Below are 20,564 nucleotides of genomic sequence, written 5' to 3'. Positions count from 1 at the left end.
TTGCTCTAATTTTCAAAAAAAAAGTTAATTTTTAAGAATAAATAAAAGATCATTAAGCACTTAACAAAGTAAATATATGTCATCTTTCACCATACAAAATAAAAACTAATTTTCAGGGATCTTGCTATACACTTCAAATGGATGTGTCTTTTGTTGGCTATTTATCTGCCATAACCCCTTATTTTTTTCCAGACAGATAAATATTGCAATCAACATTTAGTGTTAATCAATGACGTCAAAAGCTATTGTACACTATTACACTTTTTTTATTGCTATCTTGACATAAAATATGTATGTTAAGACAGCAATAAAAAATATTTATAATTACGAATAGTGACAAGTTCCCTATAAGAACAATTTCATCCGTTTTTGTGGATTTTAGCTATAATGAACTTTTAATGTAGAAATAATTAAAATTTTTATGTTTTTAGACAAGAAAATAAAAGTATATTTAGAAAAAATGCATACAAATTGTTTAAAAAAACGTAACTTACTTTGTGATTCGTATAAAGTAAATTTATCAGAGTATTCCATAGTCTGTCATCATAGAGAACTCTATAAAAGCCTGTTTGGTTAATATTCAACTTCAACCATTTAGCTTTGGCAGGTACTAGAAATTCTCCTGCCAAAAAAAAATTATTTTTTTTTACTTATGTGCAATAAACCATGAATTTTGCAGAACCTTTAGGTTCCATAAAAGGGTCAAAGGAGTTCCAGGAGTTTAAATTTTATAAACCAGTGAAGATTTTTTTTAACCCATAATTATATTCTATTTATATTCAATCAATATATCATAATTTATTCTATTTTTCAGTTGCTTTCATTAAGTAAAATGCCAGTAAAAAAAACGAAATAACAATTTTCTTAGGTAGGCACTTTATTTACGTCGCACTGGACCTGCACAATGGGCTATTTGCGACAGTCTAGGAAACATCCCTGAGGATGATCCGAAAACACGCCATCACAATTCTGATCCTCTGCAGAGGGGATGGCACCCCTGCTTTGCTAGCCAGACAACCTGAGTGAATTCAAGCACTTTAAGGCAGAACAGTTCAACGGGGACCGATACCGCACATCCTCGGTCCCTATGCAGGCTGATTCAAGTGGTCAGCCACCCACTTATTGACTGCAGACAGTGATGCTTGACTTTGGTGTTTTACTGGGAACTGTGTCTTTACTATCAGTCCACAGGGGGACAGCAATTTTCTTTTTAAAAAAAAGTATTTCTTCTAATAACAATACATTGAACAAATTATAAAAAGGAGATGAATTTTGAAAAGAACTGCATTAGTATTTCGCATCTAACGTTTCAATTCAAAATAAAATGACAAAATTCCAGAATTATGTTTTTCTTATTAAGATAAAACTCACACTTAAACGTTATGTTCAAAATTATAAAGCTGTGCTGAGACAAAAACACAGATTAAAACATTACACCGAATTCATAAAACTAGAACAGCATACTATCGCTCTAAATTAACTTGCTTGCCAGAGGAATTAATTCATGGTGGTAAAAGTGAAAATTTAGTGGTTTCATACCAAAGGCTGTCGTTAATATTAGCAGATAGGAAGATAGGAAGTAGATAGGAAGTTTTTGAGCTCCTGAATTGAAAACATAAAATTAAGATAGAAAAGAAGAATAAAATGCACTATATTCTTAAATAAAAATCTATTAATAATCAGAAAGAAGGTGTAGCATAAAAATAAGATCCAGTTCAAATCTGAGAATGCACTAAAGTTGCACAAACCCCAAATTTGTTGTCTAATATGTTTATAACAAAAATTAAAGAATTATAATTAAATTGAAAAAGAACAAAAGAAACATGAATGCAATACATGAATCGTAGATTTTGTTCTGCTGAACAGTCATTCACAGAAAAGTTCGAACATGATTGCATGTAGGGTTTACCTTGAAGAAATCTTTTTTTGGATTCATGTTTATTTTGTTTTGTTTCAATTTAATTACAATTATCTAATTTTTTTATAACAGGGTGCATAGCTAAATCTTTCAACAAAAAATAAGCACATTTTAAGTACTTTTCAAGCACTCAAAAAATATTTTTAAGTACAATATACATTAACAAAATGCAAAATAATTTTCAAAGACTTTACATGATTATGATTAAATAACTAGTTTCTGACAAGGAACACTTTTTCTTGATTAAATCAGCTACCATAAAAAGATACAGAGATCTTTTGGTTCGATTTCAAAAGGAGGAAAATGAAGCCGGAAATTGAGAATAGCTTGTAAAATGCAGCCGAGTTGCACATGATAGTGCAAGAATAATTCTCAGTGAAGGCTCAGTATATGACGATGCGGACCTGCAAGCATTTCATCAAACACGTAAAATGATTGGCGCTTTCATATGCTATGGAACGACGGTATGCCATACAGCATTGTGTTTGAATGATTTGTGAAAATGTTGAATAGAACAATGTGAAATCCACGCTTTTGCACAATTTTGGGCGAAAATTAAGCACTTTTTAAAAACGCCTAACAAAAAAGTACCCTTAAGGTCTTTTAAAAAACGAAAAGCATCTTTCAATTTTAAAAAACGCTAGGCAACCGATATATGATATAGTTCAGAAACATGGACAATGGGGAAATCACATGAAAAATCAAGTAGAAAAATTTTAAGAGAGATTCAGGGTACAGTAAACATTAAAGGTACATGGAGGCACATGTACAATAATGAGCTGTATAGAGAAGCATATATTGTCAAATACATCAAAATAAACCGAATCAAAATTTCTGAACACATCAGACAAAGGAACCAATCCTTCATAACAACCAGAACTATCGGTGGTCCCAGATTATGGTGAGTTGACATCATTAAAAAGGATTTCAAAGCACTGAGATTGAACAGCTGGAATATCCTGGCAAGGAAGAGAACCGAATGGCTAAAGATTCTAAAGAAGGCCTAGGCCCACAGAGAGTCAGCAAAAAATAAATATTAGAAAGAGACAATTTTACAATACACGATAAGATTAGTCACTGATATGACTCTATCGATCCCCGCCGGCTGAAGACTCCCCATGTAATGAAATGCTGACTGGTGCACGTTAAATCTGTCGAGTCACAAAGTCCTCCATATTCCCATAACAAATCATACCCATGGGGGTATTGATCTAGGAGTTTCCCTGTCTTACGGATTGATTCAAAATTACAAGACTACAAGTTGAATATTAGTAGTCGTAAATCCAAAATTGGGTCAGCTGTTCAGCAACGGTTATAAATATTTTTTACCACAGAGCGGTAGTGGCTCAGAAGATGGAGCGCTTGCTTCCCAAAGAGATGAACCAGGTTCGAATTACGGCAATGGCTGGTAGATTCGAATTACGGACCCGGCTCGCACCGACCACTGTGCTGACGTAAAATATCCTCAGTGATAGGTGGATCATGGGTTAGAGTCCCCTTACCGTCAAGCTAACCGTGGGAGGTTTTCCTCTCCAAGTAATGCAAGTAAGGGGTTAGTTTCATAAAAAAAAACCCACAAAGGCAAATTTCTCCCAATATTTGATCCATAAGTTCCCTTGTCTTCTGAATTGGGTTCAAAATTACAAGGATAGGGAGTTGAACCCAAGTCGTAAACCCAAAAATTGGGACGGCTGTTCAACGGCAGTTATAAAATATAAAACATCTTACCATCAGTCATATTAAGCCAGAACATATTTTCTTTTGGAGAAACATCAGTGACATAAGTGACAGGAACAAACCACTTGTAGCCATAGGGGGAAACCTCAGAGACGGTGTCAGATTCAGGAGGGGTGAGCAAGAATCTTTTTTGTTGGATTCTTACGTGTGGATGCTTGTAAGTGACAATCAGAATTGGATAGCCCTTCTGACGTGTCCATGTGTCCAATATTTGAGAGACATTTAAATGAGAAGTGGTCAAAGCAACCTAAAAAGGAGCTGTATAAATGTAACTTTTTGCAAAACCAATAAACGATTTCAAATCAAAACTATGCAAAGTATGAAAATAATTTATTGATAAAATCATTTTATTTTCAACTATTAAAACTCATCAATTATGGGTACTCATTTAACTGTTAGGTGTCTTGCCAGAGTTCTCACTCAATTTCAAACCAGGAAAAAAGAATACTGACTTTTCAAGGTTGAACCAGAAGATTCTAATTATATTCCAGACTATATTTTTGTTAATGGGTTAAATCTACCAGCATGATAATTAAAAAAGAAAAAAAAGTTTTGGGACACTTTTAAGAAACAAAATTTTCAAAATTGGTTTTCATACATTTATTAATAATGTTATTTTTAGACTAGATACATGAAAAAATCCAGAATTTTTCACTTAAGACAGTAACTTCAGTAATATATACATAACTACTGAAGTACATTTAGTAGTAATAAATTCAGAAGTTTATAACTATGGTTTTCATACATTTATTAATAATAGTCATTTAAAAACTAGTTTTATGAAAAACCGCTTAATAGAGTAGCTTCAGCATTATATTTAGCATATTCATCAGTACATAACTTAGCTTAAAATCATGATTTATAATAACAATTACTTGTGACAGATAAAATCTTAAATCAATAACTTTAACAGAATTTCATAAATAATATAAACTAGAAGAGTTAATAATATTAATTTTGTTCATACTATAATATAATACTTGCATTAGAAAAAAAAGAAGAAATAAGCAAAAAGATAACCTTACAAACTTTTATTAGAGTGGCCATAAACATTAACTTTGAAAAAAAAAATATTCCCTCTGCGATTTACTGACTATTTTATTTTCTCAGATATAACAATATTGAAACCTTTTTAAATTACAGAATGTTTGTCATTAAAATCACAATAATTGTTATCATGTTAGAAAGTAAGACTCCAAAGATTTTGTTGCCACAAATGCATAATAAATCAATATTTTCACAGGGTGGGTAGCCAGATTTTTCAACAAAAAATAAGCACCTTTTAAGTACTTTTTAAGCATGCAAAAAATTTTTTTTATCACTTTCCAAAAAAAACAAAAAAATCAGAATTAGGATCCGTGCAGGCATAAAAAATATTTTATTCTATCATTTAAATCTTAATTTATAAAAATAAAATCAATAAAATTCAAGACAATTTTCAAAAAATTAACATAATCATGATAAAATAACTGGTTTCTGATAAATATTGCAAGAAAATTGTGAAAATCATGCATTTTTTGTAATTTAGAATGACAATCGACACGGCAAAGGAAAAAAAATCATTTTTTAAAAGATAGAAAATTAAGCACTTTTTACAAACCCTGAATGAAAAAAAAGCACCTTTAAGGGCTTATAAAAAACGTAAACCAAAAATAAGCATCTTTATTCACTTTTCAAAAACGCTATGCACCCTGTTTAAATCTTCAAACTAGTGGTATTGAAATGCTAATGAAAGTGAAGGTTAAATAAATGAAGTTTACAAACCTGTGTGAATGTATCCCAGAAATCTTTTGTGCTGGCACTCTTGTAATGATATTTGTTAAGGTAAATGCTCAATCCTTTCTTCAGGGTATCTCGGCCAAGAAAATTTTCAAGCATATAGAGTATAGCAGCACCCTAAAGAATTAATACAATGAAGATACAAGAATAATACAAGAATTAATACAATGAAAATATATAAAGAATTAATACAATGAGTAGGTTTTTTCAATGCTTTGTTATAGTGTTGGTAATTGCAATAACGAGTGTTACTGTTGAAGAGAATTTTTTTAAGAAACATTTGATAAGACAATCCATTTCTGATGCTTTTGAAGATTTAAAATGAGTGGAAATTTGGCTGATTAAGAATGTCAACGAATGATTTTAACCTGATAAAGGGAACAGGTACTTATTTTTATCTTATTTTTAGTCATAAGTTTAATGTTTATCGTAATTACCTTATTTTTATTGACTTATGAATACAAGTTTCAATTTATAATTTTTTTCTAAGAAATAAAAGTTAATATAAAACTTGTTCTTGAAAATAATTAAGGGTATTATTTTTTATTTTTACGTCATTACAAGTTTTTCACGGTTTTTTTTGTATTTTTTAGAGGGTATTTTATAAGGTTTTTTCAGGTCAACTTGTCACACACAAAAATATCAACCAAAACAGGTAAGAAAAAAAATTTACTAATATAAGTGTAACAACAAACCTTTTTATAGGAAATAAAATCAAAAATGGCATCTATTTCTTCTGGGTTGTCAACATCAGTCATAACAGGATGAGAGCTTTCTAATCCATCTAATGCCATTGCATCTTGACTTGTGCTTACAATAAACTGATCCATCTAAATGATCAATCAATCAATGTTTAAAGCAACATAAACTAATATAACAAAATACCCTTTAGCACATCAGCAACATTGTCACAGAGCATTACAGAGTTCATGCAGAAAGAGTTTTTGGAAAAGTTTAAATTTTACTTTTTTTTTCTACAGAAATTTACACATAATATTTGAATCATGCATTTAGATAATCATTGAATGACGTGCTAAATTTACACCGATAGCATCTTTGATCGATGTAATGTTTCAATTTTATTTTCAGCAGTTATTCATATTGATTTACGTGTGGTTTATAATAGGAAAACGTGGTTTCAACAATATTTAAAATTCCAACAAATTTTTTTCAAAACTCAGGTTAGTGTCATAAATATTCAGTTTCAATAATTGAAAAAGAGAACATAATTCTATTTTCGTATAGACTTTAAACTATTGTCATTCAAAAAGAGTAGAAACTCAGTTATATAAGGAACGAAAATATACAAATTAAGTTGGAAAATAAATTGAAAATATAAAAATCAATATGTTCCATTTAAACTGATATTTTGCTTACATAAAAAGACAAGAAAAATTTTATGGAATTCTAATGATCAAGCCTCTACTATATCTTTAAAACATAATTCTTTTACTTTATTTTAGATAAGTTTTTTAAATCTCTACTCCTTAAATCTGGGCCACAATTTTATTCTTTTACAACACTTTCAGTCTTTAATCTGTAAATTTTTTTTGTTGATAAAAAGCTTAAAATCAAAAGCAAACTTAGTAATAGCACACAATAAATGTAATATTATTACCATTTGCCAGCCAGGTTCTACATGGTTTGTTCCCAAATATTCCATGAAACTAGCAAATCCTTCATTTAACCATAAGTCACTCCACCACTTCATGGTAACCAAGTTACCAAACCACTGAAAGAGAGATGTAACAGTTTAAACCAACAATAAATATTTTATAGAATTTATAGTTAAGAGCATTTACTAATAAAAGGCATAATCTTCTTTATTTTCTCTTTTAGCAGGCTAAAATCATTATTTCAAAATTCTTAATCAGTCAAATGGTAGTGTTGGAGGTTTTTACATTCTATACTCGTGTGAGTCCAACCAAAACAGCTTTTGACAGTGAGATTCATATAATTTGTATTGCTTTGAAACAACTTCTCAGTTTTATAGATTCTTTTAAAAATGCAGTCATCCTTTCTCACTCAAGAGCAGCTGTTCTTCCGATAGAGCCTTTAGTTAGACTCTCCTGCGATGAATGCTTTACTAAGTTAAAAATAATTTAGCAGATGACTTAAAAAGAAAACAATGAATTTCATAATTAAAATTTAAAAAAAGCAATCCACAACCTAGGAAAAAATATGAACAAAATTTTACGCTGATTGTGCGTCAGCAAAGATCCTCGTCCGTTAGCCACATTTAAATATCAATATCCACTCACCTAAATATTTCTTCATTGCCACCAAATTATTTTTTTTTATAAATAAGTACGTAAAAATCTGCTAATTGGATTAAAAGTTATTCAGGGTGCTATTTTTTAATGCACACAGTAATAAAAAAAAAGGAAGGAAAGTCTAAGTGGTAAACATAGTTTAGATGAAGCAAAAAATGAAGTTTACTTTAATTGGATGAGTTTTAATAAAGAATTCTTGTTAAAACTTTAAGGTACTAAAAACTGCAAATCTTAAGAGTGGTACAATGCTTTCAGAACTGTGTTGTATAATACTGAATCTAGATCGTTTAGTTCATCTAGTATTATAATAGTCATTTTAGCAAAAACTTGATCAATAATAAAAAAATATAGAATTTCAGAAACAAACTTTATAAATCCTGCATTTCATTAACTATGCCAGATTAAGTACAGAATTTTGATGTAATGAAGCTTATATAGACATCTTGCAGCATGAAAATAATATAAAATAATGTTATTTAACATTTTTATGAATATAAACACTTAATATTAACCATTCAGTAATTGCTTTTTTGCAATATGTTACACGGAAATGATTTTGTTTACATCACAAAATTGTGATAACACTTTTAAAAATGAAACAATGGTTTTGCCAGTAGTATTTTTAGCGCTAGCAAACTTTGCTACTGATTTTAAAAAATACCGATACCATGCACCCTCATTCCCTAAGGAGGCTAATCAAAGTGATCACCCACCAGTGTACTGACCTCAGACAGTGATGCTTGATTTCGGTGCTCTACTGGGAACCGTGTCTTTACGATCAGTCACATTTTTCTAACGCACACATGTGGCACTTTTTCTAACGTTCTAACAAAGAAAACTAAAATTATTTTTCAGATTATCCGAAGGGAATTTAAAACTGTTATCAATAAACTAACAAATATGGAGATGGCAATGAACTTCATATTTCTTGTTTTTTAAAGAGCAAAACCTAATTAGAAGTTCAAAGGTGAAATTACTTTATAAACAAAAGTAAAATCAGTGTTCTCTCTAAGCGTTTTTAGAAGGGCGACCTGACCTGTTTGCCTTTTGATGTGCCTTCTTTGCACTTTTTGTAAAAATAAGCCGCCATCTCTTAAAAACACTGCCTTTTTTATCACATCCCATTTTAAAAAAATAATCAACAGTTAAAATAGTAATTACACACTGGTAAAATTAGCTGTGCTTAATTCCGATAACTATTACAAACATTTATTTAGATCAGGGTTGGGTTTTTGACGTCAAAAAGTGGTTTTTGACATGACAAGGGTATAATACTGGTTTAAACCGTCAAAAATGTCAAAAACTGAAGTTTGCCAAGAAAATATATAAACTTCAAAACTACCAACAGTTGCCATGCATTATATTGAAATTTAATTATACTATAGGTAATCAGCAGGTNAATACTGAATCTAGATCGTTTAGTTCATCTAGTATTATAATAGTCATTTTAGCAAAAACTTGATCAATAATAAAAAAATATAGAATTTCAGAAACAAACTTTATAAATCCTGCATTTCATCAACCATGCCAGATTAAGTACAGAATTGTGATGTAATGAAACTTATATAGACATCTTGTAGCATAAAAATAATATAAAATAGTGATATTTAACATTCATATGAACATAAACACTCAATATTAACCATTCAGTAATCGCTTTTTTGCAGTTACACGGTAATGATTTTGTTTACATCACAAACTTGTGATAACACTTTTAAAAATGAAACCGGTTTTGACAGTAGTATTTTTAGCGCTAGCAAACTTTGTTACTGATTTTAAAAAGTTATCACACAATAAAAAGAGCCTTTTAAGCAAAGGGAAAATTTTATTTAAATCTAAGTTTTTCTAATGCAGGTAGGTCGGTGCTTTATTTACATCACACTAGAGTTGCACTATCTGAGACATCCCATTTTGGCGATGGTCTCAGAAACATCCCTGAGGATGATCCGAAGACATGCTATCGCAAGTTTGATTCTCAGCAGAGGGGATGGCTCCCCTGCTTTGGTAACTCGACGACCTGCATGTAAAGTCAATCACTTTACGGCAGAACAGTTTAACGAGGACCGATACCATGCACCCTCGGTCCCTAATCAAAGTGATCATCCACCCGCGTATTGACCGCAGACAGTGATGCTTGACTTCGGTGTTCTACTGGGAACCGCATCATTACGATCAGTCTGCTGCGGCACATTTTTCCAACGTAGGGACAAAGAAAACTAAAATTATTTTTCAGATTATCCTAAGGGAATTTAAAATTGCTAACAAATATCGAGATGGCAATGAACTAAAAATTAATAATAATAATTATATTTCTTGTTTTTCAAAGAGCAAAATCTAATTAGAAGCTCAAAGGTGAAATTACTTTATAAACAAAAGTAAAATCAGTGTTCTCTCTAAGCGTTTTTAAAAGGGTGGCCTGACCTGTTTGCCCGTTGATGTGCCCTCTTTGCACTTTTTGTAATAATAACACACCATCTCTTAAAAACACTGCCTTTTTTTATCACATTCCATTTTAAAAAAATAATCAACATTTAAAATAATAATTACACACTGGTAAAATTACCTGTGTTTATAGTTTTAATTCTGATAACTATTACAAACACTTATTTAGATTATTCTCAACTATTTAAGTTTTAATAAGTTTATCTTTTTTTGGGCAACAGGGTATATTAATGAATGTTTTAAGTGTTTTAAGTTTCAAAATTATTATGTTTTTTTTTTTAAAAACTGCACCTTTATATGTTTATTTTTATCTAACTTTCAGTTTAAATTATATAAAAAAAGACCTTAGGATTTTGGAAAAAGACCAGTGGACCTTAGAATTTCATGCAAAATGAACTTCAAGTAGAAGATGAGACCTAGAGATCACTGTCTTGTCACACGAATTGATAGTTTAAAAAAACCTTGACTGTATTGTAAAAAAAAAAAGAATAAAGGATACAGAAACAGAACACCAAGTACAACACAGTAATGCTAGGTAAGATTTCCATACTGGTTTCTGTACATTAAAAAAATTTTATTATGAATTTTAATGCTATTTATTTACAGTTATCATAATTTAATTACATAAATACATATGTTTAAACTATACCTAATTTTGTAAAAAGATTCTAAAGTTCCTTATGCTAACTTATATAAATAAAAAGTCGATTATGTTAACTTAATGGTGAGAGTTATTCTCAGCTTCTGTCACAATAAAAAAAATATTGCACATTTTTGATTACAAAAATCATAATATATATTTTACATCCTCATCATAGATAATTAATAAACCACATTTAATAAGCCATAATAAAGCAATAAAACATATTTACAACATAATTATTAACAATTATTCAACAAATCATCAACTTAATATAATACCTGATGAGCTAACTCATGAGCAATAACAGTTGCAACATGTTCCTTGCTCTCACTGGACGTTTCCATGGGATTATATAAAATGGTAGTCATACGAAAAGTCACAAGACCCCAGTTTTCCATTGCACCAGGACCGAAATCAGGAATGGCAATCATATCTGCAAAAGCATACCAATTTAAATAATGTGTAACTCTTTCTTATGTTTTATATAAAAGCTAGACTCTTTATGAAACAATTAGGAAAGTAAAATACATAAAAGAATGAACATGACATGCACATGGAAATTAAGAAAATTAGCTCACTGATCTAAAGTGTTAAGAGAATTTAACTGATAAATTACAATACAGAGAACGGACGCCGGGATAGCCTGGTTGGTAGGGCACCGGGCCCATGTACAGGAGTTCATGGGTTCGATCCCTGGTCGGCCTTGGCAAGACTCCCCGTGTAGTAAATGGTGACTGATGCACATTAAATCTGTTGGGACACAAGTCCTACATGTTCCTATAGCAAATCAATACCTCTGGGGATACTGATCCAGTCGTTTCCCTGTCTTCTGTATTGGTTCAAAATTACAAGGCTACGGAGCTGAGCATTAGTAGTTGTAAACCCAAAATTGGGTCGGCTGTTCAACGACGAATATAACATAAAATAAAATACAAAGAATGGGGGCCGAGATACTCTGTTTGGTAGGGCAATGGGTCCATGTGCAAGACTTTGTGGGTTCGATCCCAGGCCGGCCGAAGTATAGTAAATGGTGACTGATGCACATTAAATCTGTTGGGGTCACAAAGTCCACCAAATTCCCATAACAAATCATTACCTTTAGGGGTACTAATCCAGTAGCTCTCTTGTCTTCTGGATTGGGATCAAAATTACAAGGATACAGAGCTGAGCTGGTAGTCTTAAACCCAGAATTGGGTCGCCTGTTTAACGATAGTTATAAAATTATAAAAATACAGAGAATGTGTCAAAAAAAGTAAAGCACTTCCGCAACAGCCCGTTGATGGCCAAAGGGGTCAAAGCTCCAAAATTTCATAAACGGTTATAATGATGACAATATGATTAGCAATGTGCATGCACCGCCTTTACTTTCGAGACAAGCTAGTATTAGGGATGTAACAAATATTCGGGCTGAAAAATGTTCTGTTCTGCTCATGGAAAAGCAAAATAAAACTAGATTACTTCCTGCAGAACCATGAGTTTTGAAATGCTGATTTTTTTCTTTTAATTGGATTCAGGTAAGGCAATTTTTGAAAAATGATCTATAACGTGTTCTGAACTGCTAATACATCTTCGTGGAATATATGATAGTTTGATCTGGGGTTGGGGAGTGTGACATTTTGAGACAGAGAAAAAAATATTTTTAAAAAAAGGAAGAGATCATTTATGAAGGGTGAAGAAAAAGCTTTTAAAGATTAAATTTATTGAGCATTAAATTACATTTAAATGAAGTGTTAAATTATAAGAATTTTGGTAAGCTTATGTTGATATGACAATTATTAAATTTTGATATGAAAATTATTTTGATACGATAATTACACAGTAAAACAATATTTTGGGGACCAAATAAATATATTGTTGTCTAGGAATATATCGTTAAATCGAAGGCCAACATATTTTGTGGACACAATAGGATCTTTTTTTAATGTTATAAATGTATTAACTATAAATGTATTTATATATTATGCAAAGAATTAATTTGCAGAGTGATAATTATGGTTAAATATTAAAAACAATTGAAATAAATTCCGAAAACAAGATCCTAAACATACCTGAAAACCGTTTTTATTAAAAATAATCTAATATTTTTGCTTGTATGTATATTCATTTTTTTGACTGTTAAGTCAACCAACAAAATATGCATTGAGTCTGAAGAACGAAAATGATTTTCGTTTGTGAATGGTGCTCCAGTCACCCTCCACAAAAAATTATCTTACAGGTGTTAATGTGATACTTGTGGTCATTTGTGACTAATGATCGATTTTTAATATGAAGGAAATGAAATCAGATAGGAATGTTACATCTGTGACTTCTTAAGAGATAATTCTCTCAATAATAATGGAAGCTCTTGGGGGGGGGGTCAGTAGTGAGTCTTCTGTTGTCAGAAAGGATGAAAAAGATGGCAAAAGATGCTAAAATAAGATTATTTTACATTATTTGAAAACTAATAATAAATGGAGAAAATAAAGTTGAAATTTAGAACAAAAGTCATTTTACAGGGGTTTATTGCTTCAGAGAATATCGTAATATCGAGAGGAGCATGACTTTAATTCAGCAAGTTTGCCTGGACCACAAAACATTGTCCAAATAAAGGGAGTTATTGTTGTATTGGATATCGTAGCAGCAAGAGTTCACTGTACAATATTTTGATATGACAATATATGATATAATAATTAAAAGTAATGAATATTCTTACCCAACTTATTTAGAGGATAACTAATGTTGAAGAAATCACGAAAGAAGTGAAGAACATTAGCCGCTGTGTCAAGAGCATATTGAGCATGGCTGTATTGATCTGGCGGCACAAGAACACGAACCTTTAAATAAAACGAATAAATCTTAAATAAGAATTGTAAATTCAAAGGAAGGAGAAGAAACATAAACATTAAAAAAAAGCTTCTATTAAAATTATCAGGAGGGAATGTTTTACTGCAAAATTTCAACAACATTTGAATTTTCCATGGACATTTTACATTATGTTCTGAAACAGACCAGTAGTTCCCAAAAAGTGTTCCACCGAGACTCAGGTCTCTGAGGAAAAATCACTGGGGTTCCAACAGTTAGAACTTATTTTAACCAATTATGAGTTTGGAAACCTGTAATTATATCCAATAAATAATCCATTATTTAATATTCCGGTTAATTTTTAACAAATCATTTAAGTAAAATGCCCATGGAAATTTTTTTAAAAAATATATCTAGCTATTCTAATAACATTATATTGAATAAATTATGGAAAACATACCCATTTATAAAAATTGCATTTGAATTTCCAATCAAACTTTTCAACTTAACCCACTGATGGTTCTGCACATACAAATTCGTATTTCAACCTGTAGTCTTCTCCGCATAGCAAAACTGGTTTTTTCCATGTTATTAGATGAGGAAATAGTGTATTAGGGAGAAACATTCTCCCAAATTTGCCTATTTACTAAACCGCCAGAGGGGTAAAATAAATGAAAAACAAATTCATCAATAAAAAAAAAATATATATTTTCATGATAAGTTTTCTTAATGTCTATAACAATTCTTTCTCTTTTTTATTTCATAAAAAAGCAAAATTTAGCTTGCTTTGTTCATTTTCAACTTGCGCATAGACGAGAAAACTAATTCAGAACTAGACTAGATGCTACTCCAGCTCTGTGAATTCAATTGCAAGACATTAAATCTCTAAAGATAAATAAAAACTGTTAATTGAAAGATTTTATTAAACTATATCAAACTTTAAAAAAAATCATGTCAAACTTTTCCAGATATTTCTGAAATATTAATGCCAAAAATTTTCATTTTGTCTCAGTAATCATTATTGGTTAAAAAAAAGACCAATTGCATGTATATATAAAAAAAAAAATTTAAAATAAAAATTTCAAATCTATGTTTTTGAAGTTTAATAAAAATTAGTAAATAACTTCATTTTTATCATTTATAAAGCAAAAAACTTAGGAAATATCATTTTCTAGTGATATGGAGGATTTTTGGTAGTGATGGAAATTACAAGAGTGATATGCTCTACATTTTTTGCTTCAGGTGTCTCAAAAATAGAATTAATTTCTCCTTTTAAGTTGACTTACTTTTCTGAAAAAATTTATAATTTATTATTTTCTTCTTTTTAGTTTTATGAACTGCTCATTTATGTTGGAAAGTGGTCAAAGTTTTGAATGACAATAAAATGGACATCAATTTTGTTTGCAACAAATAAGCGACAAATTGAAAGTTGCACTGTTATCCAGCATAAAACTGCAGTTAAATTTTTCATAATCTCTTTTAAAAATATTATAACTGAAGAATCTGTTTGTAGCAATCAGAAAATGATTTAAACTTATGATGTTATTCAGTACAAAGCTCTAGGGAAAAAATCAAGTGCTTTTCTAGCCGGTCAAAAAGTAGTTGGCAGTAAACTATTAGCATTTACTTTCAATAATTGTAGTTTTTTATACAGTTACCTTCAGTAACTGTAGATTATAAAAGGTATTAACCAATAAAAAAATTTATAATATATTATTCAATTTGAAGATCATAAATCATACAGAAGCAAATTAATAAAGGTGTACTAAAAGACCAAAATTATTACCAATAAAAATCCCATTTTCAGATATGATAACAAAAATGTAAAATACCAAAAATATTATAAATTAATAACCAATTTGTAGATATAAACATGACTCACATTGACTCCATCTTCATTGAGTTTCTCTAGAATTCTGAAATCGCAGACCACAAATGCCACAAGATAAGTGCTCATCTTCAATGTTTTGTCAAAAACTGTGACAGACTCTCCATTGCCATAGGGTGCTGAGTGGGACATCTCAGTGTTAAAGTATGCAGACAGTGTCGAAGCATGGACGATGGTCAGTTTGAAAGTTGCCTTCATCGCAGGCTCATCAAAGCAGGGAAAGGCTGCCCTAGCCAATGTAGGCTGAAAATGGGTAGTAGCTAAATACCTATTAAGATAATACAAAAACCAAGGTTGAAAAACACAAATGTATTTAAATAGGAAAAATAGTAAACAAATTTTGATTGCGTACAACCAAGGTTGCCATATTATCCAGAAAAAAAAACCTATTTCTTCCAGAACATTGGAAAAAACTGAAAGAACTGGAAAAAATGGGTTAGTAATGGAAAAACTTAAAAATACACAACATAACCTCGCTCCCTAGTAAGCAGACAGAGTATTATAAAAAACAGGTGTAAATCAAATTTCAAATGTAAACAAAAAGTAGAAATTGTGACTAGTAATGTCTGTTCATTGGATAATGTTTTTCGTTTGAGTTTGCATTCAATTTTACATCACCAAAGAGTGATGCTTTAAGAAGTGAGAAGTTTACTTAAAATGCTTATTTTTTTTAAAAACTTAATTTAACTTTCAACTCTAAAAGTAAATTTATTGATAGCATTGTCTTTAGTGCACTCTGACTGCAACATGAGGTTGTATTGTCACTGAGCGTGACTGAGGTTGTATTGTCACTGAGCGTGACAGAGGTTGCATTGTCAAAAAGAGCTCTCTAAATAAAAGCCACTCACAAATATTAAGAATGCATTTTAATCTACTTATTTGTTTTGTTAATATTATTTGTTATATTTATTCGCGTTTCCTTATTTGACATTTATTGCACTTGGTACAGAGGTTTTCCCGGTTGCTGGGTGAGGTTTTGATGGTCTCTCGTAAAGGCTATCTTCAACACAGAATCTAGGGAAAAAATTCTGTGTGAAAAAAAGTGGTCTTTCCTGGATGTTTTACTGTACTAAGATCAGGGTTGGGGTTTTGGATGACCTAAACTGGTTTTGCACAGGACATGCGGGTTTTACTTTCTTAAACTGTCCTAAACTGACTAAAACTACCCTAAACTGTCTTAAAGCGCCCAAAACCTTATACTTTGGTAAAAGGTCAAAATTCTATAGGTTTTAAACATTGTACAGACAATTACATATATTAATTAATATTTGATATTTTTACGCAATTTGCTTTAACTTATTAAAAGAAAATAATAAAATATAACAGGAAAATATTTATTAGTTTTGAAGCTCCACAATTTATTGAACAACAAAATCGAATACCTTATCCTTTAAATATGAATAAATATGCTTTTAAAACTGATAAATTATGTTTTTGCATAAGGATAAATAATGTAATATTAAAAATAATAATAAACTTTTTTAANTGAAAACACTGAAATATGCTTTTAAAACTGATAAATTATGATTTTGCATAAGGCTAAATAATGTAATATGAAAAATAATAATAAACTTTTTTAATAAAACAGTTTCTTGTTCAAAAATTAAACTTTTATTTTCACAATTTTTTATTTGTGACATAATTAAAAAAAAAGGATCTTGGACAGTTTTGGAAAAAGAAGTTTTTTGGACAGGGCGGTTTAAGCCCTGATTTAAACTGTGGATTAATCCGTTCTGTCCTAAACCTTGCCAACTCTGACTAAGATTGATTCATAAATTGTGTAAAATTTTTTTTTTTACCTTTTCTCTCCCTCAGCATCTTTGTATGAACTAACATAAAATCCTTCCAGCTTCTCTTGGAGAGCTTTCTTGAAATCAATCCAAAGGATGTATTCTTGATAAGGCTTCAAAGTTTCTCCCACTTCGATATAAAACTGCTCGTGAACCGGAAACTCCAGTTTTTGTACAATGGGAATCGTACGCTCCTCACCCTCGAGCACAGCCGTACGGGACAAATTCAACTCCTTCGAGTGCAAAACGATGAAATTCGTTTGCATGGTCACCATAAAGGTGATATTGACGCTACCAGTATTTTCAAAGGTGTTCAAGTTCGGATGCATAAATAAATTGTAGTGGATAGGAACAATGAAAGGAGGTAAACGGATATCGTGCCAGGGGAACGTCTCCCCGGTTTTGGATTTAGGAACTTGTTTAGAGGGAGGGAGAGTTGTATGGTGGAATTCAATCGGAGAAGTGGATAGAGGACACCTTGGAATGGGTCTTGCAAACGAAGCAATGGCAGCAATAATCAGAAGAACTGTAAGAACAGCAGCAGTGACGCAGAATGTTTGCTGCTTGGAACAAATCAGCCTTCTTATTTTATCATTGCCAGAGTGGTGGGTGTAAATCACTTGCTTCTTGATGTTTTCACCTGAAATATCAATTATTTATGAAATAAATATTTTAACCTAAAAATATAATAAAGTACAAATAACATAATACTGTGGCGTAGCCACCACTACGATTATCAGAATTGTAATCACAATTTGTAATTTTTAATCCTGCGAATGTGAATAAGTTGGGGTACATGCCATTTTGCATGTATTCATGATTCTAACAAAATATTAATGTGCTTATTTTTCTGAAAAAGGGACACTCATGCTTATTAAAAAATATCAGATCAGGTTACTTTTTATTCTTTCTGGAAAGGTGTCAGTTTGTTAAGATAATTACGATTTTCGAAAGTGCTCATTTAACTATGAGGATTTTGAAAAGATACCATTCTTGACAGGTGTATTTTTGTGGAAGTACCCAAAAACCAGCAGCATTAGGTCCGGAATACCTTCTTCTTATTGCTCAGCTAAAACAGATCACTTCTGACCTATTACCTAATCCCATTTATCACCTGAATATGACACCCATATTTTCAGAATACTGCCCGAATTTTATAGGGAGGCATTCTTAGAATGTGACAATTTCACTTTCCCCTTCTTTTTTTGATGATATTCACGAATGTCTCTTGCTTTGTCTTTGTATGAAGGTCTGGGTTTGATATAGACTGTTGAAAACATTCATGATTGTGAAATTTTTATACTTTAATTTTCACGTGATTTTTTTAGTTGGGTTTTTCATACAAAAATTGGTGCTACTTTGCTTTTGCCCACCTGTCTAAACTGTCAAAGCAACTATTATGTGATATGGAAACAGGCATCGAGGAAGATGCTGCTGATCTTTCTACTCATGACCTAATCATTTCTGATTTAAAAAAAAATGGTAGAAATAGAGCAAAACATTGCTTGAAATTGGTTGTAAAAATAAGAAACCTCCTTTCTGACCTCTAAACTAATTATGCGGTCAACACACCAGGATAAACTATAAACTAAAATAGAAACCAAATGTAAGATATAATTGTTTTTTAGTTACACCTGACAAACATTAAATAGAAGCAGTAATTGCTTTTTGTTAATTTATCGGGAATAATTGCCTGGTGCCCATCTCTATTGGTAGCCTTACTGTGGCTGCCTATCCCTCTATGATAAAAAGAATGAGCTGATGGATCAGCTAGATAACTGTGGAGCTATTTATAAAGATTCAAAATTATTGAGATATTTGAAAACAGGAGAACTTATGGGGTGATAACCTACTGCGATCCCTTTTTATTTTATATTATAACAGCTGTTGAACAGCCGACCCAATTTTGGGTTTACGACTACTAATGTCTGCAGCCTTGTAATACTTAACCAACCCAGAAGACAAGGAAACTCCTGGATCAGTAGCCCCACAGGTATGACTTGTTATGCAAACACGGAGGACTTCACAACTCGACAAATTTAACGTGCATCAGTCACCATTTACTACACGGAGAATTTTCGACCCTCTAGGACCGAACCCGAGACCATTTTGACATGGGCCCAACGCCCTACCAACCAGGCTACCCTGGCCCTACTGTTACCTCTTGAACTTTTTTTAAGGAACTTCACTTTGTTTAAATTTTTCTTGTTCGTGGCCCCAGCTATTGAAAATTTTTAAAGTATCCTCTGGCGAAAATTCTAAACATTTTGTGTTCTATCTGAAAAAGATAATTTGCCCACTTCTGCAAAAAATGAGAGGATGAATTCAGCATTTATTAGATCAAATTTTTGTATTTCAAGAGCTATAACTAAACATTTTTAATATTAAGGTTAATAAAAATACTTGTATTTAATTTTAGAAATATTTCAGATGTATTGAAATGACTTAACATTTTGACCCCAGAAATAAAGAATACCTTTTTAAAATCAAGAATTAGGTTAAACATCTACTCCATGAAAGTTGAGTTTTTGATCAGTTTTCAGACTAACATGGCTAGATAAAATTTTGCAGTAGTCTGTTACAAATTAAGATAGCTAAAATTTCATTCTATGAATATAAGCCTAAATATATGTATAATTATTTTATCTTTTCAAACAAAGTTATATTTGATGAAAAACATTAAAAGTCGTCAGTGAAAACAAAGAAATGCTAAGTACAAAAAACATTAAAATCTTCCTTTATAAAAATGTCAGAATTAAATAAATGGTTCTGCAACTAAGCTCTTCATCTATAAAGTTGAAAAACAATAATAAATACTTTTGAACTATTTATAAGTAAGTTTTTTTCACAATTCGTCCTAGCTTAGAAAACATTTCCAAGAAGTCAATAAAAAACATATGTTAGTTTTAAAGGCATCTTTGCCCATTTCGTTTTTGAATTTTTACTGATACATTGAAAATATATTTAAACACTGTATATCAATTTATTAAGCTTGGATCTCAGCCCAGAAATTATTTCATCTCTCTAATTGGCCACAGAAAAATTTAACTGAAGTTAATAGCTGGCCCTGTAACCCAAGTAAACAGACGGGGACATTTCTCTATCAGTATCTGTTCATGCCTACTACCCTCGCCAAGACGTTTTTAAACTTGTGAAAAAACTGGGGGGGAAATTTCGCGGTTTACCCAGGAGTGGCTAAGTGATAAATTTTTTCTAATGTTTTTTAGTTTAGAGTTGAAACCGAAGCGGAAAGCTTCCAAACAGATAAAATAAACTATTTTTTTTTATCCCTCTTTAATATTTAACACTGAAA

General features: G+C 31.0%; 1 protein-coding gene across 1 annotated transcript in view; it reads right to left on the bottom strand.

Moving 5' to 3' along the window:
* Nucleotides 1-20,564, bottom strand: part of LOC107448197 (glutamyl aminopeptidase) — a 41,959-nt gene that overhangs the window by 20,963 nt on the left and 432 nt on the right. Inside the window, exons 2-10 of the mRNA XM_016063312.3 lie at nucleotides 17,261-17,891; nucleotides 15,456-15,729; nucleotides 13,485-13,605; nucleotides 11,071-11,225; nucleotides 7,053-7,166; nucleotides 6,130-6,264; nucleotides 5,420-5,551; nucleotides 3,647-3,902; nucleotides 495-622 (exon numbers count right to left, since the gene is read on the bottom strand). Coding sequence (XP_015918798.1) covers nucleotides 495-622; nucleotides 3,647-3,902; nucleotides 5,420-5,551; nucleotides 6,130-6,264; nucleotides 7,053-7,166; nucleotides 11,071-11,225; nucleotides 13,485-13,605; nucleotides 15,456-15,729; nucleotides 17,261-17,891 — 1,946 coding nt within the window. The remainder of the gene's footprint in view (nucleotides 1-494; nucleotides 623-3,646; nucleotides 3,903-5,419; nucleotides 5,552-6,129; nucleotides 6,265-7,052; nucleotides 7,167-11,070; nucleotides 11,226-13,484; nucleotides 13,606-15,455; nucleotides 15,730-17,260; nucleotides 17,892-20,564) is intronic.

This window comes from Parasteatoda tepidariorum, chromosome 9 (assembly GCF_043381705.1).
Source record: "Parasteatoda tepidariorum isolate YZ-2023 chromosome 9, CAS_Ptep_4.0, whole genome shotgun sequence".
Lineage (NCBI taxonomy): Eukaryota > Metazoa > Arthropoda > Arachnida > Araneae > Theridiidae > Parasteatoda > Parasteatoda tepidariorum.
Note: the sequence above shows the minus strand (reverse complement) of the source record. Positions and strands in the feature narration are given on the sequence as shown.